Source organism: Sesamum indicum, linkage group LG1 (assembly GCF_000512975.1).
Source record: "Sesamum indicum cultivar Zhongzhi No. 13 linkage group LG1, S_indicum_v1.0, whole genome shotgun sequence".
Taxonomy (NCBI): Eukaryota; Viridiplantae; Streptophyta; class Magnoliopsida; order Lamiales; family Pedaliaceae; genus Sesamum; species Sesamum indicum.
In genome coordinates this window covers 8,527,844-8,555,579 of record NC_026145.1, presented here as the reverse complement: position 1 = coordinate 8,555,579, position 27,736 = coordinate 8,527,844, and the positions used below count along the sequence as shown (strand labels likewise).

The 27,736-nt window shown below is 34.4% G+C and overlaps 4 protein-coding genes across 4 annotated transcripts in view; 2 read left to right on the top strand and 2 right to left on the bottom strand.

Moving 5' to 3' along the window:
* On the top strand, positions 868-1,582 carry LOC105159227. The gene has a single exon (XM_011076219.2). The coding sequence runs from the start codon at positions 1,071-1,073 to the stop codon at positions 1,407-1,409; it is 339 nt and encodes a 112-aa protein (XP_011074521.1). The 5' UTR covers positions 868-1,070; the 3' UTR covers positions 1,410-1,582.
* Positions 9,910-10,796, bottom strand: LOC105159219. The gene has a single exon (XM_011076208.2). It carries the CDS (start codon positions 10,576-10,578, stop codon positions 9,979-9,981), a length of 600 nt encoding a protein of 199 aa, XP_011074510.1. The 5' UTR covers positions 10,579-10,796; the 3' UTR covers positions 9,910-9,978.
* On the bottom strand, positions 13,644-16,733 carry LOC105159212 (phosphatidylinositol 4-kinase gamma 4). The gene is made up of 2 exons (XM_011076196.2): positions 14,546-16,733; positions 13,644-14,279 (listed from the first exon to the last, which is right to left on the bottom strand). The coding sequence occupies exons 1-2, from the start codon at positions 15,923-15,925 to the stop codon at positions 13,902-13,904; spliced, it is 1,758 nt and encodes a 585-aa protein (XP_011074498.1). The 5' UTR covers positions 15,926-16,733; the 3' UTR covers positions 13,644-13,901.
* The window catches only part of LOC105159204 (uncharacterized protein At4g10930), a 12,188-nt gene continuing 2,945 nt past the window's right edge, over positions 18,494-27,736 (top strand). Inside the window, 12 exon segments of the mRNA XM_011076185.2 lie at positions 18,494-18,705; positions 18,797-18,894; positions 19,171-19,256; positions 20,417-20,507; positions 20,726-20,775; positions 21,798-21,867; positions 22,442-22,551; positions 23,395-23,460; positions 25,198-25,709; positions 25,829-25,906; positions 26,025-26,142; positions 26,771-27,736. The exon segment at positions 26,771-27,736 is cut by the window's right edge and continues 4 nt beyond it. Coding sequence (XP_011074487.1) covers positions 18,826-18,894; positions 19,171-19,256; positions 20,417-20,507; positions 20,726-20,775; positions 21,798-21,867; positions 22,442-22,551; positions 23,395-23,460; positions 25,198-25,709; positions 25,829-25,906; positions 26,025-26,142; positions 26,771-27,736 — 2,216 coding nt within the window. The 5' untranslated portion in view covers positions 18,494-18,705; positions 18,797-18,825.

Below are 27,736 nucleotides of genomic sequence, written 5' to 3'. Positions count from 1 at the left end.
AATATAAAAATTGAAATCCAATTTGGTTGATACCACAAAATTCCATAGCTACATGCTATTTATTATTGCAATTGCTAGAACTAACCATTCTAACTCCTCAAGGGTTAGGATTTCTCTTCCACAAGTTATATCATCTCAATATAACACAAATTTACCATTAGTATTATTAATATTTTCATAATTTTGACGACCCTTCAATAATTAACCCAACTACTTAGTATTCGTTAACTTTCCATTTCTTTTAAATAATGAACTAATCAAAATGCCATTGTAAACTACAAATTATAATTTTATTTTATTTTATTTTTAAATTTTTCTATAATTTTTTTTATGGATTAAGTGGATTTTTTTAAAATAAAATTTTCATCAGTCTCGTCCCATTTTTTTTTATAATTTTTAAAAAGAAAAAATACAACAAGAGTAAAGTTAATAACTCTAGGCTTTCATCCAATAATTACATAATTTTGTCAAACATCAGGTGATGTTTATAATTTTACAAACAATAAAAAAATATTTATAATTGTACTAAATTTTAGAACAACTCATCGTAAGTTACTCTTAATATTATCATACAAATGAATTTTTTTGACCCAAATTAGGTTTGGTTCGAAGCAAATATGATATGTAATTGGTGATTTTTTCTAAACTATACATCATCTATAATATGAATATATTACACTAATCATATAATTAATTTAAATTCAATCCACCCCGATCTGAATTAGAATATGTGACGTATGTATAATGAAAAAGATATATTCCCCCTAATCCGAATCCGGATGTTGCATAGCAGCTAGCCGCCCACAAATGTCGTGACTTAGAGGTAACATGTTGCTTTATTCCATTCTTTATAAATCATCACAGACACACACACAGAGATGGGATGAGTTGCATTTGTTCATCCCCCAACACACTCAAATTCCCTGAAATTCAGCTTCCAAATTTCAAAATAAGACAACCCCAAAAATGTCATCTTCCCTCCCACCAAAACCCCGTGACCCTTTGAATATCTCTCCCAACATTTCTCCCATTAAATACACACCCAAACCTCTCTCCTCTTCCGCACAACTATGGGAAATTGCTCCCTCAAAGCAGTCACCGATGCTGATGGAGAATCGCAACAGAGAGGATGCCAAGAGTCTGTTAGAGTTTCAGCATTCAACCGTTTGACGCCGGCGAGTTATGGGAAAACATCCGTCGAGGTGCTCCCGCCGCCTGGGGCCGGCGTTTGGAAGGTCAAACTGGTGATCGATCCCAAGGATTTGGAGCGGATATTGGCGGAGCAAGTGAACACGGAGGCGTTGATTGAGCACATGAGGATTGCCGCAAACTCAACTCCTAAGAGGGGGAAGAGCTCTTGGGGCGGCGCCGATGGAAGGCATTGCTCGATTATGTGTTCGTTTAAGTGATCCTGCCCCCGATTTGAAGAGAAGCTGTGTTTGATTATGTATCCTTATTGTGTAAAACATGTATGATTTGGTTTAGATGTAGGTGTTCCTTAGTTCCCACGAGCTTCTACTCTTACATTTTCTATTAGCTTCAAAATCTGGGGCGCTACTCTATCAGCTTTAGAGTGAGTTTCTATCTGCCTTTCCTTTAATGCAGCTATACCTTAGGATCAACAAACTCTTAACTCAAATTCGATTTTGTGGGACTTAATAATATAACAAAGTGGAAAATGCAACTAATTCTCTTGTAGTATTGAAAATGAGCAAATTATCTCTATGTATAAAAATAAAAAATAGTAATTTAACTCCGTGTGTCCCTCTTTGTTTTTTAAATAAAGGACTGCGTTGATTCATTTCAAAAAAGTATTAAATGCAATTTACTATGTGAAATGAGCAAAATAAATTCATGTGAAAAAGATTTAGCAAATTACTCCTTTCTGTTTCAAAAAATGAAGCAATTACCCTCTAGCAATGATTTAAATATGGAGTAATTTGCTTTATTTTTCAAAACACAAACACTATGTTTGTTTTCATTTTCAAATTATTTTCGAGACGAGTCAAAACATACTTAATGTTTGTCATAATTCAGAAACACCTTATGTAGGTGTTTTAAACTGTTTTAGCATAAATACATACGTATACATAAATATATATAAAAAACGTAATTTGACTATGAATTGACAATGAATAGTAATTATTGTCTCCCAAAACACAACATTAACACATACAATGCTTATTTTAAATTAGTTTAAAAAACAAATCCAAATATACATGTTATCTCTAACACACACTTATTTATCTTTGTTTTTCTCTCTCTATTTCCACAAAACACAATAAAAACTCAAAAAATGAATCCAAACATTATGAAAGTTCTTTTTACTCATTTATCATATCGCAATTAGAGTAAATTGTATTTCTCCTTTTTAAAAAATATATAGGGGTAAATTGCTATTATTTTTTTATAAGGAGTTAATTTGCTCATTTGCAATATCATAGGGTAAATTGCACTAAACTCATATAACAAGTGCAATCTACTTACGATGTAATTGGTGTATACTTCAAAAAATATGACAATCATATAATAAGTATATCACACTTATTTTGTAATTGATTTAATTGAATCAAATTTAATTTAAAATAAATTTTTTCCATGATGAATGTGTCTCTGAAATATATTTGACGACAATAATATTTATGTTGTTAGAATAATGAATTTAAAGTTTTATTTTGTAGAAGTTGTAGTAATAAAATATTGTTAGTAAATTGTAACCGTCTACAATTAGTGGCATATACATAGTGACAACTTAGTGATACTAATATACCTTTCTCGGCCTTTTGGCTAAGATCAAGTGTAGTATCTGTTCTTATCAGTTTAATATCTGATACGTGGGCCATTGGCCCACATGATATTAAATTTATTTTTATAGGGGGAATAGCCCAATTAGGCAGCTTGCTGTCTGGGCCTTCGTGCGTCGCCCATGCCTTCCACTAGTGCAAAATACATAACGCAGTTCCAACTTTTCCCCAAATATAAAATCCTTGCCATTCTTTCCTATGTCTACCTCCAAGCTAACTGGCAAGTACAAATTACAAATTGCATCCTATTGCGAGGCATCAAAATCAAGCTAGAGCAAGTAGGAGGGCAATGGGTAGACACCTGCCCAGTGTGATCTATAGGACCATCCCCACATCAACTTGGGAGAGACACCTTTCAACTTGGTGTACGGTTTGGAGGCTGTCAATTAGCACATGCATACTTGCTAGCTTCAAGTCCTAATAAGTCGTCCTCAATTGGCCCACCTACTCTCATTCATTTTTTCTGTATTAGTTGCAAGCCATGATAAGTCTCCTCGCATTCTTGATCGTTTCATTGGCTATGAGTAGTAATAGAGTTGCCTCTAGCAGACATTTTTACTTGGTTATGGTTTACATGCGCTCACTTGTTATGTGAAGTAGTCTCTTATCTTCTAGTATTCCTAACTTGTTTATTTCATAGTACAATAGGTTTATCTTTTGTTAGGCATGGACAATTATGCTTTGATCCTGAGTGAGAAAACTCTAAAGTATACCTAGTCAAGCTATCTATCCAACAAGAAGAAACGTATCAAGTTACCACCTTATGAAATTACTTATTTTTTTCTTAGGGAGGTACTATGTTTACTTAAGTGTGCAAAGCAAATATTATTTACACTTGCTGGTATAGCAAGAGTCAGGATTCTCGCCTATATTGCTATCACTAACCACTTGCAGGGGGACCACCATGCAGGTATATTGCAAGGACTAGGTTATACCCAACATCCTATTTCAACCTGCAGGAAAAAATAATATATTTGTATACTATTTCAAAAAGCTTATAGAAACAAAAAGTATGCAAAAACCCAACAGCAAGTAATCTAACAAGTTGCAAATCATAAACAACAAAGAAAAAAGGGGAAAGGATAGAGTTCAAGGCATCTAGTGCAGCAAAAAAAATCAATTCAAGCCCACTCTTAGGAGGTACCGAAGGGTACGCTCTCATCATCACTAGCTGGGGATTCCACCTTGAAGGGGAAAACCTCCTCCATCACTTGATCATCCAGGCCCCTTGAAACTCCATCTTGCCCAACACGGGAATGAACCCCGGAAGCTCGAGGGGGACCTCTTCATCCGAGTCAAGGGCATCAGCTAGCCCAGCATGAATATCTGGAAAAGAAGTAGGTGCGGTAGAAGCAAGATAGCTGGTCCAGCAAACTGGAGGGCACAAGTCCAAAAGCCTCGGTACTAGTACTTTAGAGCACTGCACTAACATGCTTTGAAAATCCAATAACTTCTTCAACTCCTCCAACTTGTTGGACCACATGCGATCCAATACTTTCTTTCCTTCCTCAAATGAGGGATAATCACAGATTATCTCTTTCTACTTCAGCATAGCTTGTTCCAAGTACGTATGGATGCTGTCAATTTCGTATTGCAGATGGGATAATACTTACTTTGTGTGTCTAATCCTTCTTTTAGGTTGCCCTCTCCAACTCTTCCATTTTCTTCTTTGTCTCCTTCGTTCCTGGCCCTCCTTGCTCCATCCAGTCGAGCAGGGGGCCAACAAGCACAGTCGCTTGAAACGATTAGATAGATCAACCACTCAATTCTTCATTTATAATTAAATTTGAAATATTATAAATATTACTTAATACTTACCTTGCTAAGATGAGAAGCAAACAAGTTCAAGGTCTGGGGGCGAGGCAAGACCTCCATATAGGTCCTGTCCAAGGGTGAAGGGGCTTCCCGGAAAAACTGCTATCACCTTCCTCTTGCAATAGGTAGTAGTCTTCACCTATGATTTGCTTTTTTTTTTTTTTTGGTAGATTTTTCCTCAACAAGTTTGGGAGCTGGAGGAGCTAGAAAGCTAGCTGACCCATTAGCCCACTTAGTGGGAACCGGGAGTCGATGGCGGACTCTTTAAGAAAGAAGGCCGCACCAGGAGCTTTCTCCTCCTTTAGGACATTGTCCTGTTAAACATCTTTTGCGCAACTGAGACAGATGCACTCAGGGTAGACAAACGGGCTAGATAAGCAGAAAAAAATTACATAAGAATATGCAAAAATTATACTGACAACATCTTCCATGTTGCCATCTTTAGAACTCAACCTGAAATGATGGAGAAGGGTTGGATAAACTAGTTTGTGAGGATCATATTCAGACAAGGAGTATCTCAGTCAATCCAAGTCCAAATGACACACGAATGTTTTAAATGGCATAGGACTCTTTACAACAAACTCTTGCATTCTGTTATGTAAAAGATTATAAATAGAGTCTTTTGCAGTTATTTGGTAACATCAAGCATCAAACTTAAACTCTCACTTATTCACTCAACTCTCTCTCATTTTTTAGGTTATTTTAAACTTATATTTTGCACTCCACTTCATAATTTATCATTATTCTCTCTTTGATTCAAGTTTTTCTATCATCTTTTTAAGTAATCGTTACTGACTTAAGCATCAGGGTGCTAAAATTTTTTTGTTGATCTTAGAATTTCTCTAAAAATCCGTCAATCCTTGTCGTGCGGCTAAAATACGGTACACATTAGTAATAAAAGATTTAATTTTTTTTGTCAATTTTTATAATAATTAATTTTGGTCGGCGAAAATTTAATTTAAAATTATAAACTTCATTGGTCTATAGGTTTCTAAATTCGTAATTAATTTTTTGCAGATTCAAAATTTGTGTCAACATACACGTCTACCTTCTTTTTTGTGCTTTTTATCAATCCCATGCTTCACAATGCCATCCGAATCCGAGATTATGTCAAAATACTTAATTATTATGCATCATTAATATTATAAAATCACACTCTACTCTTTTACCTCTCTTTCCCCTCCTAGAAATAATTAATATAATTATATAATTTGGATAAATGTTTTTCACTCTAACAATGAAACTTCTATGGAGATGAGAAGACTATCTCAAATACTCAATATTAATTTCACATTAAACAAAATTATTATAAAATTAGTTTCAGCGTAAAAAAAATTAGTGAAAAGGCGCACGTGGCAACCTACTCAGATGATTTTTGGGAGTAATATTGCAAATTATCCTATATTTTGAGACTAATATTGCAAACCATCCTATAAAAAAAAAAAAAACTTTTTTGGGGCAAAAAATTTTCAAAGAAACTTCGTAAATAGAAGGAAGACAACCTAAAAAAGTGGCGTCGGAAAATATTTCGGACCACTAGAATATTTGTAATAGCTTTTCAACTGTTCGATTACTGCCTTCGGAAAATCCATCCATAGGATTAAAAATTAATGTTTGATTTGGGATGAAATTAGGGACAAAAAATGCGGATTTCTGATTGATTTTTTTTGGCCGAAATTTTTTATATTATCCTTCGAAAATCAATCAAAAAGTTTGTTCGAAAGTCAGTCGAAAAAATTGTGATGTGTATTTTTATGGTAGGACCAATTTTGCAATATTTTTCTAAGATGTAGGACTAATATTGATTATTTCAGAAAGTATAAAACTAATATTACAAATTGTCTTATATTTTGGGAGCAAAGTTACAATTTTCTAGCCAGTTAATGGTTCAAAACTTTAAAGTACGTATTTGATTTTGTGGTTTGATTTGGAATTTAGAGATTGATCCAAGGGCGAGCCCAAGCCCATGCAGCCGACAGGGTTAGGGTTAGGGTTGGGCTACCTTTTGGGCTTATAGCCCATTAAGTTTTCTTTTATATACATATATATACATAAATATGTTAATTTATGAATTTTGTGATTATAATTTATATAAATTTCTCAACTTGCCACTCGTTCTCGGAGTAATAGTGATAGGAATTAGTTGTATTTATATGATAATATGTATTTAACTGACAATGATAAATTATAATAATTTAATTTTTAAGATGAATTTTCAATAATTATAAAATTTTTAGATGAATTATATACATTATATATATATATACATAATATAAAACAGATATGATTTGACAATAAACAATAATTTTTGTCTACCAAAAATACAGCATTAAACATAAAATATTTATATATAAAAATATATAATTTGACAATGAACAGTGATATTTGTTTCCCAAATCCCAACATCAAACTTACACCACTTATTTTAAAATATTTTAAATTACCCCAAAATACAAATCTAAACATATTATCTATTTTCAACCAAACTAACGTATCTCTATTTTTCTCTCTCTATTTTCAAAATACAAAACAAAATAACTAAAATACAAATCCAAACACAATGTAGGTATTCTTGAAGTTTTTGAGTCGAAATTGAGATATATTTGTTTCTTATTTTCTCTAATCCCTCGAGCTATAAATATCAATGTGTCAAACTGTTTGTATAGAGATTCAAATATTTTTTAAATAATACGGGAGTATTTGCAATTATAACAAATCTCATGGGATGTTGCTGTGGCAAAGCTAGTTATAATTTACTTTAAACTTTATCTTAGAGCCAAATTGATCAATTTATTTGCGCTTTTAATTAAGGGTAAATTACAACAGCCTCTCCTGAATTTTGTCATAATTATGAATATCTCCTCATTTGAAATATTACAAATACCCCCCTAATATTTAATGAAATTATATAATTTTTAGATGGAGGTATGAAATTATCAACTTTGCTCTTATTGTAATTTTTTATTTTTTAAATTAAAAACTTATAAAGAGTCAAATGAGGTGGATGCAAAATTTTTAAAGATTAAAAAAAAAATTATATACTTAGTCCATAAAAAATAAAAAATAAATAAAATTATAATTTTTAGTCCACAAGAGCATTTTGATCAATTATAAAAAACACAACTAAAAAATAAAAAACAAAGATGTGAATTATATAAATCATATGTAAATTAAATTAGTTGAATCTTGTAAAACATCATGTTAATACAAAATACTACTTAACAATAATAATAATAATAATAATAATAATAATAATATAAAAAATTTAAAAAGAATAACAAAATTTAAAATAATGACACTTGTGGTGAAAACAAAAATAGACAGGCTTAGTAATGTGAATTCGATAGTCGAAAATATTGTTAGTAATTTTTATTTTATTTAAATTAAACAGTTTAGAATAAATGAATAATACTCATTTTGGTAAATATTTTTATTAATAAAAAATATTCTTGTTCTTATTTGATAAATATTCTTATTAATAAGTTTTTTAATTTTTTTATATAAAATTATATTAGTATAATATTAATTCATTTATCTTTTAATACAAAATAAAGAGAAGTGTTGTTCAGTAAACTTAAAAAAATTAATTTTTTTTTGTCAATCTCTTTTTTTCGTACCAAACAAGAAAAAGTATTTGAAATTTACTTCTCTTCCAATCATAAAACAACTTGAAGAAAACTACTATTCTTTCTTTTTCTCTCCTCCATTAACTTATATTTTTTCTTTCATTTGAATCAAACGAACCCTCAGATAATAATAAATAAAAAAAGAATAGAAAATAAATTTAAAAAAAATAAAGAGTATTAATAAATTAATGTACTAAAAATTTAAATTAAAACAATAAAGATAAAAAGATTTAACGTTTCAAAAGTATAAAAAAATCTATTAAAATAATTAATTTAAAAAAATAAAATAAAAATTATATATCGTAAATTATTAAAGAAAAAAACCCAATTGCTCCCGCCAAAGACCAACTCAATTTTTTTATTGGATCAATCGAATATTGAATCGATCTGATTCAACTCGACTCACTGTTCATCTTAAAAAAAAATAATAATAATAAAAATAAAAGCATTGCTCGGATTTCAAGGGAGCGGAGACTGAGACAGACACAAATGTAGTCCCCATTGGTCAGTGCCATTATGGTCAAAAAGCGAGGCCGAGGCCCCACCGTATGTACTGCCGCACCCGATAGACACCACCCACCACAAATTGAGGTTGGGGGCCCCACTTGACCATCCTGCTTTTCCCGCCAAACCTCCCCTCTTCCAAATTTCTTCTTCCTATTTATCTCAATTTTCTATTAATATATAAACATATAATAAAATATATAATGCAACTTGAAAATAATATATAACAATAAATAACCTTTGCATAAAATATAGTATAAATAATAAAGATTTATGGTGCTATCTAATCAATTATATAATGAATATTGTATATATTTTTTATTTTATCGACTCCCTTAATTACAATGTAACAATATCCTCCAATGACGTTAAATACTTTCCAGAGGTAAAAAAATATTTTATCTTTACCATATATGGAGAGAGAGAAATCTTAGACAATTCGAGTATATTGATTAGAACCCGAATATTATAGCTAGCTTAATTGTGGAGGATGTTAGACAGTGTATACTTAGTATTGCCTTAGCTAGCTCTGTTAGTACACATACACTTTATAGATTGTGGCGTATCTCTTGGCCTGTCGAGGGAAACACTACCTGATTCATGATTGTTGTGCTATATCTTTTCCTATTTATTAAAATTACATTTACCAAAAAAAAATGTTCTATCTCATTTTCAACATTACACGATAATGTTACGTTAAAACGTGTAATGATATGTCAATCACAAAATAAGAGTGATAACAACATGAAATATCAAGGAGTGACCGAATATATACATTACCATTCGGCAAAAAATTGTTTTAAAATTGATTAAATTATCATACTCTACTAATTGTTAATACAATTATAATACACTTATCAAATAATTAATTTAAACTTGTATGGACCTAATTCAAACTAAAATTTGTACTAATCGGTCACTAAAAATGTGCTTAACATGGGAAATGTTTAATTGGAATCGAGATTGACTATACTTGAATTAATTATATGATAAATATACTTATCTTATGATTAGTATACATTTTAAAAAAAATAATTAATGATATAATAAATTATACTTATTTTGTGATTAATTTAATCGAGAGTAACCTAATTTAGGTAAAAGAATTTGGGGCAAAAGTGATAAATGAAAGCATTATTGTGTTTTGTACAGTTTGGAAGTAAAGAAACCCCACAATCACGTTGATCATCAAAGGGAAGGGAAATAGGTAAAAGGAGAAACAACAGTAACTAACAGTGGAAGCCTAAAACGGATCCATCGCTAACAGCAATAGACACCCGACAATCCGCGCGGGCCTCCACATGGTGAGTGAAGAAATGCAGAACGCGAACCCGACCTGCCATCTCCAGCCTCGACTCCACCTCCATGCTCGGTCCCACACGGAACCCGCTGAGCCCGTCAGTCACGGTGGGGCCTACGCTCTCGGGCTGCCCTGAAACCGAGAGCGGGAAGGACTGAACTGAAAAAGTGGCGGCCATGTACTGAGTTCTCCCGGCCTGGATCTTTCCGGCGGGTATGAACATGAAGCCCACCTGGCTGCCGGCGTAGATGAGCTGCAGGGAGCTGTCGTAGTGGGTGAAGACGGCGCGGTTGGGATTGTTGACGGTGACGTACTGGGAGAAGGTGAAGCTGACGGTGGAGTTGGCGGCGGAGAAGGCGGGGAGCTGGATGGCGTTGACGGTGAGGACGGGGTCCTTGGGCTTGAAAATGGTGAAGTAGACGATGAGGGCTATGATGACTACGAAAACGAGGAACACGGTGGCGACTATGCAGGAGGCTAGGTTTGTGCGGCCGGTGGGTGGTTTCCGGGGATGGTGAGATTTGCCCATCTGCTGATATGATCTTGAGATACGGTGCTGCTGTTTCTGGTTAGGGAATTCGTTGTTGGTGCAGAACTGCTGCAGATGAGATTTAGTGTGTGTTGTGTGTGTGTGTGGATGAAGAGAGAGAGAGAGAGAGAGAGAGAGAGAGAGGTGAGGTAAAGCGCAGTGTGAAAGATGAGACTTTTTGTTGAATTGGCTGTTGTGTGAATTTTTGTGGGAGCTCTTGTCTTCTTCTGGTTTCCACGCACTCTTTCTTTTTTGTTGTTTTCTTTTTGTAATGCATTAAATTATATATTTATTGATTTATTTTTTTGGTCGTTTTTGCATTATATAATGAATTTAAAAAGTATTTGGCTACATTTATTTGGGTGCCAAGTGTTGGGAATGACTAATGCACCTTTCCTTGTTCACGTATAAAATAGAAACAATCTTTTTTATATATATAGATATATATTAAACTATCTTACTACCTTTAGAATAAGAAGTGTGGGTAGTTGTATTTTGGAAGAATCACACACGTGCAGCCCTGTCCGTCTCGATTCGGGTTGGGCACGTGCGGTTATATATATTTTTTGGAAAATTACATTCAAATATTTCATTTCTCACTTTTTTAGACTCTCAAGTGACCAAGTCTCCTCATTCTCATTAGCCGAACTTTTAGCTGCTGTTTAATGTAAAAATCCGTGTAAATTAGGGATTTGATTTTTATAGCTGGTGTATAATCCAAAGTCCTCAAGCAATCGAGTTGCTTGCCTATAAATAGCCTCAGTTCCTATGCATTTGAAACACACCAAAATCCGATAGCCTCTTCTCTTCTATCTAATTTATCTTATTTTCTCTTCTGAGTGTTGTTTGGTTCGTTGTTTCAAGCTTTCTTCCACGAGTGAGCGTGTAAGAGAATTATAACTGTGTTAACCTTGAAGAGCAAACAACTTATACTATCTACACCACAGTAGTACTGAAATTTCGCTTTCAAGGCAGTGGTTTTCCACGGCACAGTCTTTTATTTTCCAACACGAACAAGCTGAATTCGGCCAAATTTTTAGGCTCGAACTTGATTTTTTCTTTTTTATTTTTATTTATTTATTACAAGGTTGTGTTGCTAGAATTAAATTGAAAATTTATAACCCGAGTAATATTTGGTTTTACATTTAGACTTTTTGGCAATAGAAGATTTGAAAGTGCAAATATTGTATAAATGTGGTTTTTATTGAAATATTAATTTAATTATATAATTGATGCTTTTATTAGGAGGAAAAGAAGAAAAAAAACACAAAGAAAGGGGCAATTGTATGTGGTAAGGGAGTGGGGGACAGTAGCCTTGATATTGGGTAAAAGTATGCAAAGGCAGGGAAGACCATTCTATTATTCCTTCCTGTAAAAGCGCAAAGTGGACATAATCGTGTTTCTACTTTTGCTGTGTCTCTACCTTAAATAATAATGATACTAATAATTAGTGAGTGTACCATATTTTATGCATGCATATAATTTTTATAAAAATAAAATATTTTTTAAAATTATATTATTTATTTTCTATAGAGTTAAAAATTATCTAATATATATATATAAGATAAAAATAGACGAGAAAAAAAAATCTACCAAAAGGTCGTTATGAAACTCATTATGAATGGGGAAGTTAAAAACAATTATTCATTTCACAAAAAATAAAAAAAATTAATATACTAATAAATTGAAGACACGGATAGGATGCTTTTCAATTATATATAGGGAGTGTTTGCAAGAATTTCTGCTTTTAGAAAAATGATATTTGTGGAAAAAGTTAGAAATTTGTAATAGAATTAAAAGTGGATATTGTTTGTAAAAAAAAAATAAAAAGCAGATATAAGTTAAATTAGATAGTGTTTGGAGAAAAATCACTTATAAAATAAACTTAATTGATGAATGTCTGTTTTGTCCGTAAGTGTTAAAAATATATTATCTTTTTGTTTATCATTTCACTTGTTGTTTGTCACTAAAAACTATTTTTTTTCAGAAAAATCATAAATTTTATTTTGATTAGAATTTAATATTTATGTTTCTAAAAATATTTGAAAAAATGTGGTGAATTTAATCATGCTCCCACTAAGTATATAATTGTTGATTCATACACAAAATCTAAACTTGCATGATTGCAGAAAAAATCATTTTATTAATTAATCAAATAATAATATGTGAATGAAATAATGTAATTATATGATATAGCACATAAAATATTAAATATGTGAACGTAAAAATTTAATTATTTTTAAAATTCAAATTATTTGAAAACTTCGATATCAACTTTAAACATGAAATTTTAAAAATAAATTAAAAAGAGTAGAATTGAATTAAAATTATTATAATAAGGGTAAAGTTGGCCTAAAAGTACTTTATTCAGCCATTTCAAAAGCAGAGGTCGGCACCTTAAATACTTCAAAAATGCATTTTTTTAAATTAGAAATTGAAAAGCGCACACAAACACTACCATATAATATAGAAAAAGGAAAGAAGATAAATGGGAATTACTTATTTTGTTAGTAGAGGCCAAAATATTGCTTTACACGGATTGAGAAAGAGTAAAAGGACATAATGGCCTTTTCATGTTTATTCAACCAAATAATTTAGGGACATGTGCGCGGCTGTCCCCTAATCGATATGATTATATGTAAATTTTTTATAATTTAATTTATTGATTGTTCAGTGCAACAAATGACAAGAAAACTTCGTCATACTTTTCTTTCCTTTTTCCGAAACCTGTAGAAGAGCAAGGCAATCTGCAAGAATGATGCATCATGAGTACGATTCCTAAGAATTTGATCAATACAAGGTAGAGAAACCTTCACATTTCTTGCTGAATGCAAATGGACTGCACAGGATACAAGCACAAGCATTGTCTGTCTTCCTGCGCATCATTTGACAACAGTAACTTGTGCAAATTGCAGTGCGTCGTCTAAGATCCAACAATGATGTTCTTAGAACCTCATTACATTACACAAGAGACGGCTACGTTATTATATAAGTTGTCTGAACCACATTCGTATGGGGACTCTGGGATGCCTGAAAAAGAAAGGAAACATAAAGATGTAGCCGTCTGTCTATAAACACTTTCTTTTATTCAACATCATCATTGTTGCAACTTCTTGTTCAAATGTTACAAAGTAGTTCAACCGACCGTTTGCCTGACAGAAGCTGGGATAAAAAGGGAAGGAAAATACAATAACAAGAACAAAAGGGCACAAAGAGAACTAATAAAGTAAGGCCTCTTTTCTCCTTGGCACCAGCTTCAGTCCATACAGGTTGGTTGATCCGTTTTGTATATACAGTTATATGCTTAGACACCCCATGGAGTATTACATCAGGAGTTTTACGAGTGCTGCATCCATGATCCTGGAAACAGTTTCAAGAAACACAGTTTCGCTCGTTCCTGGAAGCACGGAGTTCTGTGCATCATGAACAATCTCCTCTATTATGGATTTCTTGTTCAAGGTTTCTCTGCACATAATGTTTCCTATTGTGAAAGGAGTGAGCCCTCTTTCTGCCCCCTTTTTCAGAAGCATGGTAGAAATACGCAGAGTACGAGCACACTCAGGTGAAAGATCCAATCCGTAGAACTTGAGGATTGCTAGATCTTGCTCAGCGTCAAGTGACTTTATGTAGTCTACTGTCTCTTGGGAGAATGGCTGGCGGGCTTGTGGCCAGTAGAGCCAATCAAATGTGCAATCTTCGAACTGCAAGAAAGATGAAAACAATGTTAGTCTAGAATAACTATAACCAGAATTACGCATAATTTTCAGGACATGATTGATATTTAACGGCACTAAACAGCCATCCACAATTCAATAGCAAGTTTGCATGTGTGCGGTTTTGTCTCATAAACCTTGTTAGCATTTCCATTTGTGCATGCTGAGGCATTGGCTGGAATTGCTCACATTCCAGGTAGAAATAGGGATAAACATAAAGCTTAGTTAGAGTTTAGAACGGAAAGAATATTTACCTTTTCAGGCAAGCAGTAGCCATGATCAATTGGGATCAAGACAATTCTTCCAGTTTCATGGTCTTTGTGCAGCAGAATGTTTCCGGCATGTCTGTCTGCATTTGCTGTTCTCATGTCAAAGACACTGATCTTATGGACCTCCTCCACAGGAAAATCTCTAGGACCCATGTCTTCACAACTTCCATGATTTTTCATAAACATCTGTAGTGATCCAGTCTTGATATTTGCATCTGAACCATCGAAACCTTCTGGATGGTTAAATGCTTTGTGCAAGCATTGCACCATTACGGTTGGTGGTACACCAGCAAAACCAATTTCATTACAAGAGAAAAACTTTGGACCAGTCTTTGGATGGTCCAATATATAAGCTGCAACCTCCCTCAACGCGCCTTCTCCAACTCGGGTACCCCTCTTCAACCCTTCACCGTTAGTTGATAACGGAAGGCCTTGAGGATTATTGACAGCTAGAGGTTCCTCATCAATGGGCTTAAAAATGGAGATATACTTGTTGCCGGAGGCATCTTGCATGAAATAAGTTCCCCCAGTGCCCTCAGATGATCTGACCGGTTGTTTGCCTCGTGCTAATCCTTCAAACACTGATTGTATCATGTTCCACAGAACTGGAGGCAACTTCACTTGTGGGTTTACTATGATTGGTTTCAAGAAAAAATCTTTGTGGAGAGGTGGTGGAGTCCTCGATAACACTCGAAGCTCCCTTGGTGGATTCTTGTCATTATGGGCTTCGTCTGTTTTTTCATTCCAATTTGGAGCCACAACGGAGAGCTCAACATCTCTCTCGACCGCTTTAGTCCGAACTTTTGCAGATTTCTGAACTACCAAATGAATGACAGCATCAGTATTGTTGCTAATATCATGAATTAGCCTCTGATCTTCAAGCTTCTCACCATAGCAAAAGATTTCCGGATCCTTAAGATCAAGAAAACCTTTTCCTTTCTTGGTGATCCTACGCTTTAGATACCCTACATTCCTGTGCCTATCAACATGAAACTCGAGTTCTTTCCCGCACGTTGTTCTAACACTGATCAATAAAAGATCAGAGATCCTCAGTGCCAAGTGCAAGACATTCCCACTAGTGATGCCATAGTCTTTGACAAGAGAATCAGTTCTTGACAGCTCTCTGCCTCCAAAAACTAACTTCTGCTTCTTCACTACAAAACCTTTACATGCCTGTATCCTAAGCTTCACTGATGCAATCGAATCCGACTCCATCACACGCATGGGAATCACCGATCCCCCAACTGTGATGTAGATGACAATCGACTCACTTGAGCTAAAACCCAATCGTCTATTCAGACAGACAGCGGACGACCTTGCTGTCTCTTCGCAGACTGGACTCCGAGCAACATCAACAGCAGACATTATAATTAAAATCTATGTTACCGTCTCCCTCCTGTTAATCTAGGACCTTTTTCTTCTCGGTTGCCTAAATTAACAACGTCCTATTAGTACATCCACCTATCTCAAAATCCCAGCAGATGGAAATACAACAGAAATTGATCAAGAGCCCAGTACAAACTCAAACTCTAACAAGGGAAAGAAAACAATCTACAACCTTAATCAAGAAATGTGTATATATGGACATACACAAAGCAACCAAAAGACACTGTAAAAAAAGGATCAAAGCCCAGCCATATATAGTTATCAAAATCACACAAAAATTGAAATTTTGATCAACTCTACAGTAGAATGAAAATTGCCCACCAACCAAACACCTCCGAGGGAGAGGCTTGAATTTCAGAATAGTTCAGAACAAAAACAAAAGAAGAAATCCCGCTGCAGTTTTTGCCCTGACCAAAAAGATCAGATCCAAACCTATACTTAATGCTTCAATCCAAGACTCTCCCTCTCCTCCCAAAACAACTCTGGGTGGATTCTTACCCCCCAAAAAACAAAAAAGAGGAAGAATCAGAATCCAAAAGGGTGCCCGAAACTGAGGTTATATCTGCAAAAATGACAACATTGGGAGGTGGCAGAAACTTGCCGAGGAATAGAATCGGCAATGTTTCGCCTCATTTTTGCTTTGTGTTGGGGTAATAATGGCGTTGTTAAGATTCAAAAAGAGAATTTACGGGATGAAAAGAGGAGCGATTTTCGCGCAGTAAAACTGAGCAAGGAAGGAAAGGAGAGAGGGAGAAATGGAGCGGAATTATAGCCGTTGGGTTTGTTCTGTGCTTTTGACTCCATGACTTTAATTTTCTGTACATTGTACATTCCCCCAACGCCAACGGTCTTCATACATTTTGACTAATTTTAATTCATCCCTCCCATTTGCCACCTCATCTCCTACCTTTTCTCTCAACATTCAATTAGATCTTGACCATTTTTTTTTTTATAATTACATTTCCCTTTATACTATAGTGTAATTATACTTAAACTCTTGTAATTTAAAAAATTACATTTTTCGTCTAACAAATAACTTTTTTCATTAGTCAAAATTCGACGAATTTACTATAGATTGTACATTGACCCAAATTGACTTATTATTGATTTATTGTCTGTCAAATAAATCTTTTTATGATCAAATTACACTCAAATGTCTTCACGTGTTAATGCATGTGAGAAGGTATATCTTCATCGTTATAAGGTTAATTTCGTCGGAAAAAATTTATTTGACCTACGATAAGTCAATAATATGTTAATCAAGGATAAAAATAAATTTTCATTCAATTTTTTTGTTAATATCAGCAAGTTCAGTAACTTTTGTCTAATGAAGGAACTAATTTATTAGATAGAAGTAAATCTCAAGGGTGTTAGATGTAATTTCTCAAATACAGGATATCTATGTGTAATTACACCAAACTTCAAAGGAGATGAGTTGCTATTTATTGATTTGACTATACATAACCATTCCCTCTAAAAAATTCTCTCTATAGATTTGATCTCACATGGTGTGTTGTTGTCTAGGGTAAACTTCTCATTTCATTTATTATTAAAATTATAATCACATCATTGGCGACATCTATGTAAAAACATTATCCCAGCATTGAGAATGCAAACCAGGTCTCAAGCTCGCGATGTTCATAGGGTGGTGTGGGCACCACCCAAGAAGCACAAGTGAATGGAGTAGGTCAAGCTCCACCCCATGAACAACACCCCGTGGGATAGCCCATCCACCCTATGAACAAGCCCCATCCAATGGAGAAAGTCCTACCACCCCAAGAACAAGCCGCACCTCCGCCCTATGTAAAGCCATCACTTCTAGGTGTTCTACCCCAAGAAGCAATGATATAGCTGATGTAAGACGCTTTATTAGCTTTGATCTGCGATGCATCCACCCGAGCGACTGCACAAGCCATGGCTTAATTTGCAGTGCAACACCCAGTCAATCCGTCCCCTCCTTCGCCTTGCCCAAGTCGAGGAGGAGTAGAGGTAGGAAGAGGTGAACAACATAATTTTTCAGCCCGAAGTTGCTCAAACACAAAAGAAAAAAAAAATCAAATTAGGGTATTATTGTCACAATAATAAAATTGGTGTTGCAGTGTCATAATCGTTTTTGTAAGATAAAAAGTCTTTTCTTTTTGTATAATATAGATAATAAAATTGATGTTGCGGTGCCATAACCGCCGTTTGTGAAAGTCTTCTCTTTTTATATAGTATAGATAATAAAATTGATGTTGCGGTGTCGTAACCATCGTTTATGACATAAAAAAAACTTTTTTTTTTTGTATAGTATAGATAATAAAACTAGTGTTACGGTGTCATAATCACCATTTGTGAGATAAAAATACATTTTTTTTATATAGTATAGATAATAATTTCAAGAAATTTGCAATGGGCCTTAATAGTTGTTGGGCTCCATTTCATTGTCGGATCCATTAAAGGCTTCTGGGCCTGAATCAAATTGCAGCAAAATATCCCTTTGTGTGTGAAAATTATGCAAATTATAAAGAAATTCCAAATTCGTTGCGAGCACCCAAACACGCCGCATCTATTTATATTTATTTATTAATTTCCACAGCTGTTCAATCTTCCAATTTTGCTTCTCTTTTATTTATATGCAATCAAGCATTCAATTTTCTTGATCAAGATTTTTTTTTTTAACTGCAGTGGAAACTCAAAATGAGGGATTGATCAGAATTAAAACGTCAATTTTCATTTTGCACAAAAAAGTTTAGAGCACTATTGTTTTTAAACCCTAGGTATTTATGAATTCTTTCATCATTTGAAGTTTTTTTTTTTTTTTTCTATTTCGTTCTATCCGATTGTGGTAATTTATATTGCTTTGTTCAGCTGCAATCTTGTTAGGTTTATGTGGAGGTATGGAAGTGGAATTGGTTACGGATGAAACGTCGGAGGACGAGAACTACGGTCTTGATGATAACAGTGAGGTAAATATTAGTTAAATCTGTGCTATGTTTCTGTAGTTTGGTGAATTGATTTTCTGTTAAACTTCAGATGATGCACATTATGAAATTTAGATTATGCACATTGTGTAGAGTTACTATTGGTAGTGTGTGGAAGAGTAGGGAAGCATATTTGGGTGACAAGGGGATGGTTTTGATTTTGAAACTCAAGTTCTGGGTTGCTGCTTTTAGTTTGTTATGTTGATTCGTGATTCACATTTTGTGAATTTGCTTTGCATAATTTCATATTGTCATGTGCAGGATTACTTTAATTTTGAGGGTGAAAGATGTGGGATTTGTACTGACGTCGTGATCGACAGAGGTGTGCTTGATTGCTGCCAGCATTGGTATGTAGATTTTAATGATATATGATCTTATTACTTCAGTTTCTTCCCAGTCCTTTACGTGTTGCTGGTTTGGTCACTAGTGTCTTCTTTCACGCAACTTTTGTCACTAATCTGTCCATGCCTGGTTCTATTTTTTGACTGGTCTTTTCAAGCTTAAGTTGAAATTTAGAAATCCATATGTAAAATTATTCAGTCACGTGTAAAACCGATGGGTCTATTGCTTCCTGTTTGGAGTTTCTTTGGGGCTATAATAGCTGAAACTTTCTCATAGCATTCTACATTCAAGCCAGCTGTTGCTACTGTTTGACCTGAGTCAATGAGCCAATTGGTGTCCATCTTTACTCTGTTTAGTATGTTCAATTGGGATGCAGTTATATTTGTGGATGCCTTGTATCTGAGTTTCTTTCTTTATTAGTATTTTGGGAGTAGTGTTTTCCCTCTATCCTCGTGAACGGATCTTTTATTGGAGGTGGAGGATATACACTTATAGCTCTTGCAATAGGGGATATACAATTCGGAAACTCTCTGCATATTGAAACCATGTAATAGAAAGATCATTCAGAAGAAAAAGGAAATGAAGGTAACAAGAGCTTCTTTATAGAAAAAACATACTAACCAAATGATACAAGACTCCAGTTAGAAAAAGATGAGAAACAAAATAATTAGAGTACTCAATTCTCTATAGATAACTTTATTCATGAGAGGATAAACAACTTACACAACCAGCAGAACTTGCAAAAAATCTTTATGGTAGCATTTTTCAGTGGCATATTCCGAATGACTGGGGTTGCAAATGAGCCACGCCTTATGGAACAAATGCTGGCCTAGTCTTCTCAATGCAAATTTTGTCTCCCCCTCTTAGGCTGCGCCAAGAAATAGATCTAAGTCAGTGCTAATGTTGGCTAAATCTGAAATTGTCACAATAAGAATATTTAGAAAAAACTCAGCCCACGCTGTACTTTGCTGCCAAGTTTATATCCTTGTTAGGAGTCTGAGTGAAGGCTCCTTATTTGCTATAATTATTGCTTCATGTGGTCAAGTTATCTGATTGATAAGAGTTGAGGGTCAGAAGTACTAATCAAGTAATGCCATAAATGTATACAAATTTTGGTTATAATGGCTCCGCTCGATGCAGATCTAATAGCCACTTTATGTTTCAGGTTCTGTTTTGCATGCATTGACAACTGGGCTACTATCACAAGCCTTTGTCCCCTTTGCCAGAATGAATTTCAACTGATAACTTGTGTACCTGTGAGTAACCAAATTATTGAGCTATTGGTTGCTGCTGCTTGATTTTTTCGCTGTCACTTCTTTGCCTGGTTATCAATTTATCTTCCATTTTGGACACTTTAAAATTATGGACATAAAACTGGTTGCATACTTCTAACTTCTTGCTTTCCTTTATCTTGTTGCATGAACAGTTCCGAAAATATAAACTATTAAGTCGTTCTTGTTTGTTGTGAATGAAGGTATATGATACAGTTGGTGGCAACAAGACTGATGATGATACAAATCCAAGGTATTCTTAATTTATTATTTTACTAGCTCTTAATCTCTTATAATATGAAATTCCTGTATAATCTTTCCTATTATGATCTATCTTGTATTACGGAAGAGGAGGGATGCATAGAAAGTCTTCTTGTTGGTCTTTAGAGATCTAGGAAGATGAAATATGCTAATTCTATTTGAGCTTATAAATTGTTATACCTTCAAAAACTATGACAGAGGGGACATCAGGTAAGTGCACCTTTCTTGGGTTTCAATCTGAACCACTTACTGATTGCTTGGTAGAGGAGTATAGAATTGAGGTTATCCAAACTCTACCCTCTAGCTTCTGTCATCCTTGATTCTATATCTCTACCTTTTTGTTATTTTAATAGTCATTATCAGTTTCCTATTTTTTTCTCCTTCTGAACCACTTACTGATTGCTTGGTAGAGGAGTACAGAATTGAGTTATCCAAACTCTACCCTCTAGCTTCTGTCATCCTTGATGCTATATCTCTACCATTTTGTTATTTTAATAGTCATTATCAGTTTCCTATTTTTTTCTCCTTCTGTCTCGGTGAAATTGCACACAAGCAAGTTGTCTGCAGGTGCATGTCGGCTACACAAAGGATTAATGTGATCTAGTTTAAAACGCATTCTTTGTTACTATAATGGTGACTACACTGTGTGGAATAAAAAGACAGTGATCTTTTAGTTGTAATGAGTAGACAAAGTGAGAACTGCTGACGAGTTTTTGGTGATCTGTTGATTCTACTTCGCATTGATTTTGGAACACTGAGTAGGATTCAGTAAATGCAGATTTTGGTAATCTGTTGATAGGCCTCGATTTTGCAAAACTGAGTAGTGTTTGGGAGTTCAAGAATTGTGACTATAATTTATAATATAAGAGGTAATGGTGATCTTCTTGGAACTTGGAAGAAATTTTTTATAGGAGGTCGAATTTGTAAATTGCAGATCGATGGTTTTTTTTTTTTTTACTTCTGTGTCAAAAAACAGTTCACTTAGTTTTGGTTATCTTTCTTCTTTTGTTGCAGAGATGATGACTGGTTCATTGAAGGGAAAAATAACACTCTATCATTTCCTTCATACTATATTGATGAAAATGTAAGTTGATGGTATGCTTCTGATGTCCGTGAAATCCTGCTACTGCACATTTTTATTTTATTTCAAATTGAGCATAAAAAACATTTTGCAAATATTTATGTGTTAATATTGAGGATTTAAATTACACTTTGCTCAATGCTTTTGAATCCTCTATATACTTGGGAGCCAGTGTTGAATGTTAATCATCTTGGGAGGTTCTGTGAACAACATGTGTGAACTGTGCTCTGCCTTTTGCTTTCTTCAGTTTTAAAGAAGTACTGTGACTACTTTCGTTCTCTAATAGATTCTCAAAAGAAAGAAATTGAGAAGTGCTATTATTGTCTTTTGAGCATAAATTATGTGAGAGTTCATCTTAACTTATGAATACGCAGTTTTGCTTACTAGATATGGTCTTCAGAGCTCAGTGAGCTCAGGATCCTCATAAGTGTACCTAGGTTGAGGAATGTTATCCATGTTTACTCTTGTCATCATGTTTTACTATTAGTTTCGTTTTCTTTTTCTTTTACCTTGCCTCCTTTTTTAATATAAGCAATATTAGTAAACATGTGATTGTTGCAACTTTGTCCTCTTATAGGCAGTTGTCTGCTTGGATGGAGATGGCTGCAAAATTCGGAGTGGATCTGTGGCAATTCAAGAAGATTCAGATATTGATACATCCATTGCTTGTGATTCGTGTGATAAATGGTATGCAAGGAACTTTTCCATTTTTCCTTTTATATTTGTTCACTTTTCTTTTCTCATTCAAACGGAGTGGTAAGGTTTTCACCTTTTATTTTTAATTGGGTGCTGAGGTTGAAGTTACCATGTTGCTCTTACTGACTTGATGCAGAACTTTTATATAAATTATAAACTAACAAGACAGAGCTTTACTTGGTTTACTATGCACTTTTGTTGTGTGTCAAATTTCACCATTTTGGAGTTATCTGGTATTCTATATAGCATTTTAATTTGCTCTAGTTCATTCTTTTGCTTCTCTTTTACTTTTGTTAATTCTTTTCATCTTTGTCCTTTTTGATCTTGCCCTATTCTTTGTATGAGGATATGGAAAATATAACATAAGCTAGTTTCTTCAGCCATTTTTGTGATATTGCACCTGAGGGGCACAATAGTTCGCAGGGGGTTGTTTGACTTCCTCATGATGCTAGAATTCCCATGTCCCTTAGAACAAATCCTCACCTCCATGTCCGCACTCCTGCAAAGCACACACAAGGAAATGACTCCTTCATTTCTTTCTTTATTAAATTAGATAACTACTTCTTGCCGGTTTGACCAAGATATTTTGTCGCTCAGAATCTCATGATTTGGGCAGTTATAGAAATAGAAGTCTTGTACGGTATGCTGCCTGGACCGGATGTTATGATATCTACTTTTACTGCAAAACTTTAAATAAGTTTTAATTTACATTCTTTCATTTATTGAAATGACTTTATTGTGAAGTTTTTACCATCTGTATATTTGATGGCTAAGTTGTTTAAAATAATTTCCCAAAGTATTCTCCTGATTTGTTCTTATATTTCATGCTATTAGGTATCATGCTTTTTGCGTGGGCTTTGACACTGAAGGCTCTTGTGATGGCTCATGGCTGTGCCCAAGGTAATTGATTGTTCTTTTTTAAAATCAGCGCAACCCCATGATATGCTGCTTATTATCTATACATTATCAAAATGGTTCTCCTATGGTTATCTTCTGCTGGGACACTGTCCTGAGTAAAGACCTGTACCTTGACTAAATGAAAACATTCTAAACAATAAATCTGAGAGGGCTATTTACATTTAATCATTGTGGTGTGAGTGCACCTTCTTGGTCATCTAATGTGTTTGAAGTAGTTTTTGGTCATAACTTTTTGGGATATTTACACCCTGTGTTCAAGTGGTACGGATACATAGAATATAGACTTGGCTATATGGTAAATATGAAAAATTTAGGTAGGATATGATTGCAAACTAAGTTACGTAACATTAAATATATTTTTTTTTACATTAAGAAAACAAAATAAAAATATAATATTTAGTAATTCATCTAGAATAGAATCATGCTACTGTACGAAGAAAATTATATATGGAGTATATACACACTGAATGCATCAATAAATGCATTATATAAAGAATATCTCATGATATATATTATTTAGTGTATCGAATTTATGGTATTTTTTAATTTTATACTTTTATCCCACATAATTTATATTCGATAGTGTTAGACATGTTTAATACATGTGTTCAAGACGTCAGGTGTACGGGTTTTCGTTAAATAATATTTTTTTGGTTAATGTTTTGGATGCAGTTGAGACTATCCAACAGTGCTATATTGTATCCAACTATCCTACACGGATACATCTCCTCTTTTAAGAGTATAGATGTATCTTAAACTACACCATCTTCTCATATTTCTTTGGAGAAACAGAAATCTCTGCTCTTACTTTGGAAGTTACAGCTCACTCCTTGTCCCTTATCTTGAGCTAACAGTCACCCTTGGGCAGTCAACCTGATGAACCAAATAATGTGATTGCTAGAATTTTTATAAATTTTGCAAGATGCCCTCATATATTTTGATGATGTTACATAATTTAATGACGTCATTCACAAATATCAGAAAACTTGTGCCACCTTGTAAATAGTACCCAAGAACTTTATGAACCACAATACTTGAAAAAATTAACCATAACAACCAATATCCCATTAAGCTCCAAGAATATTGTACTAATAAAGTACTTGTCATCTACAATGATATCCAATTGGCAAAAGAATGGGAACTATTTGTCATAGCTATTAATTGGTTAAATAATATTTTGTCAACAAGTCAGAAACTATGGATAGTGTGGTCAATCCAATGTCCACAGAATGCAATATCAGATGGTCCACCACGCTTGGTAGCATGTAAAGCTGAAGTGAAGATATAGCTTGATATTTTTGCTCATGTGCCATAATTTGATCATTAACTTGTTTAAGATCTGTGTGAATTGCCTCTCACTTTTTCTGTTAATTGCATACGAAACCAATTCATTTATGCCTCCTGACTTCTCTCCATAAGGATAAAGAGAAAAGACACATTTGAGATATGTTACATACTACTAATTTTTTTAACGCTGCAAAAGATTATGATTACCCTCTATAACTATTAAACCTTAGCGAGGGTAAACTTGTCACTTCAAAAATTTCGTGAGGTCTGACCAAATTCCGAGGTAAGGGGTTGCTATCAGTAATTCTGAAACTGTGGAGTTCTGTAGTTATCTATAGTAACAGCAGAGATCAATGTAATTACTAATTACCCTATATTTTAAATAAATTGCTGCTTCTTAGATTCTTGATATTGTTATGATAGTTGATGCAGGTGTACCATTGCTAAAGGTCCGCATAATCCAGACAGGGTTTCAGTATTAAGGAAAGGCTACCAAAATAGTTTAGAAATCAGTGGCGGTGACTGTCAACCTGAAGCTTCTTTTTCTGGAAGAGTATCAGTATCTGTTGCTGATGACGGTGAGACAGCTATACTCATCTCACTGCTTGAAGGGAACCAGGAGAGTCAAGAATCAAGTAAATCAGTTTTTGGGTGTAGCAAAGACATGGAGAACACCTTGTTTCCCACATCTACATCTGACGTGCTGAAGTCAGAAGTGCTACCGGGCAATAGGAACAGTCTTGGACCTAACATATGCCAACAAGAATTGGAACTTTCTTTATCACAAGATAATTGTTACAGCTCATCACATTCTATATCACCTGGTCAGCTGAAGTTAAGCACTGATGAGGCAGTCAAACAATCCCCAAAACATTTAAACAATAAAGTGGTCGACTCTAGTTTAGATCTCGATCTTGGTTTATCCATGTGCTCTGATATATCTGGTAATAGCATTTCCAAGATTTTTTGCCTGTTTCCTTTTGAAAGTTTCATCTTATGTTAAGATATAATTGAGCATGTCTAAAGATGTTCATCTTGTACTTTCTTATGTATATATTTTCAGTTCACATGAAGGACAATGCTGAAGATCATGTGCCAGGGTCTGTGGAACCTAGTAATAGGTCAGAAGATCTTTTACAAGGTATAAGATAGAGTAAGCGAATCCTCTGATCTCTCTTGAGTAATTGTGAATGACAATCCTTTAGTATGCTAAATCAAGGAGATCTCATTTTTTTCTTCTTCCCTTCTCACTTGAGTAGTTTCAGGTGAGAACGTGGTGCACAATGAAATAGAAGTGTTCTCAGTCAAAAGTATGCCAGATAAGAAAGCCACAGGAAGTGGAATCAGTGGTCTTAAGCGAAAGCACAGAGATAGCAGGTTGTCACGCTCTCTTGTGAAGTTTTTGAAATAAAAATTTGCAAATGGCTGGCTAAAAGACCTGCTTATGGAACAGAGCCTTGTTATTGTTGTTTTGAACATTTCTTTGACGGAAAGGACTTGATTACCTTTTCATTCCATCTGTGCTTCAGAGATGAAAATATTTCGTTTCTTGAAACTGCCTTGTATCTAAAGCCAACATGAAGACAATTTATTGTAGCATTTTTGTAGAAAGGGATGTATTTTTCTGAAATATGATATGCTGTGTCAAACATGTAGAAGATGCCTAATTCATAATCTATATACTTACATTCAGGTTGCCATTTAGGATTGGGTTGACAGAACAATAAAAATCAATATATATTATGTTTTCCTGGTTACTAGGTCTGAGTTTCAGGTGTGCATATTTAACGTATGAATTTTTCCTAATTTCATGACTTAGGAGCTTTTGTGGATTGCCATGTCCTCTGTGCTTGCCAAATCTTGCCTCATTCTAAGTTCGTCTTGCTTTAAAACTTTCTTGTTCAATAGGTCTACATTAAATAAAAAATTAGTCAAGGTTTGATGTTACCTATCTCCTTTTGTATTTCTTGGCCTTGTTTTATATAATTTATTCTAATGCTCGTAGAAATGCGAATGGTCAAGAAGGAGAAGCTAATATTGAGTCCAAATTATCTCAAAAGAAAATCAAAGCTGAAAGTAATAGTCAACTCATCAGTCCGGGGGACCAAGCAGCTGTATCTGTTCTTGATGACTCCAGCAGCATTTCTCGTCAAAGTAGTTCAAAGGATAGCACATCTAAATGTAAATCAGAGAAGGAAAATGATTCTTCTGATATAATGGATATAGTTCAGGGGACAGATCATAGAGCTCTTAAGCAGCTTGGCCACAAAAATTCTTCAGATAGAGAAAGTGCAGCTGGATTGAGGCTCAAAAAGATCATGAGGAGAGCTGGTGATGATAAAGATTCTTCAGCACTAGTTCAAGAGCTTAGGAAAAAAATCAGAGAAGCAGTTCGTAACAAATCCTCTCAAGAGCTTGAACAAAATCTTTTTGATCCAAAACTTCTCAATGCTTTCAGGGCTGCTTTGGCTGGATCAGGTGCTGAAAATAGGAAGCCAACTCTGGATGTAAAGGCAAAAAGGTCATTGTTGCAAAAAGGAAAAGTACGTGAAAGCCTAACGAAAAAAATATATGGTATGGGGGGAAAGCGAAGACGAGCTTGGACTCGGGAATGTGAAGTTGAGTTCTGGAAACATCGCTGCATAAAAACATCTAAGCCTGAAAAAATTCAGACATTAAAGTCAGTTCTTGACCTCCTTAGAGATAATTCTGATTGTACAGAGAAAATGCCTGCGAATGAAGAGGTGGATAATGGTTCTATTCTTTCAAGATTGTATTTAGCAGACACATCTGTTTTCCCTAGGAAGAATGATATTAAACCTGTCTCAGCTCAAAAAGCTGCTGCAACTCATGAACAGAAAACAGAAAGTGGTTTGACGGGAAAAGCTTCAATACTGCTGCCCCTTGACCAGTCTGAGAAAACTCGGAAGGAAAATAGTCTATCACAGGTGACTGTTCCTCCTTTAGATGT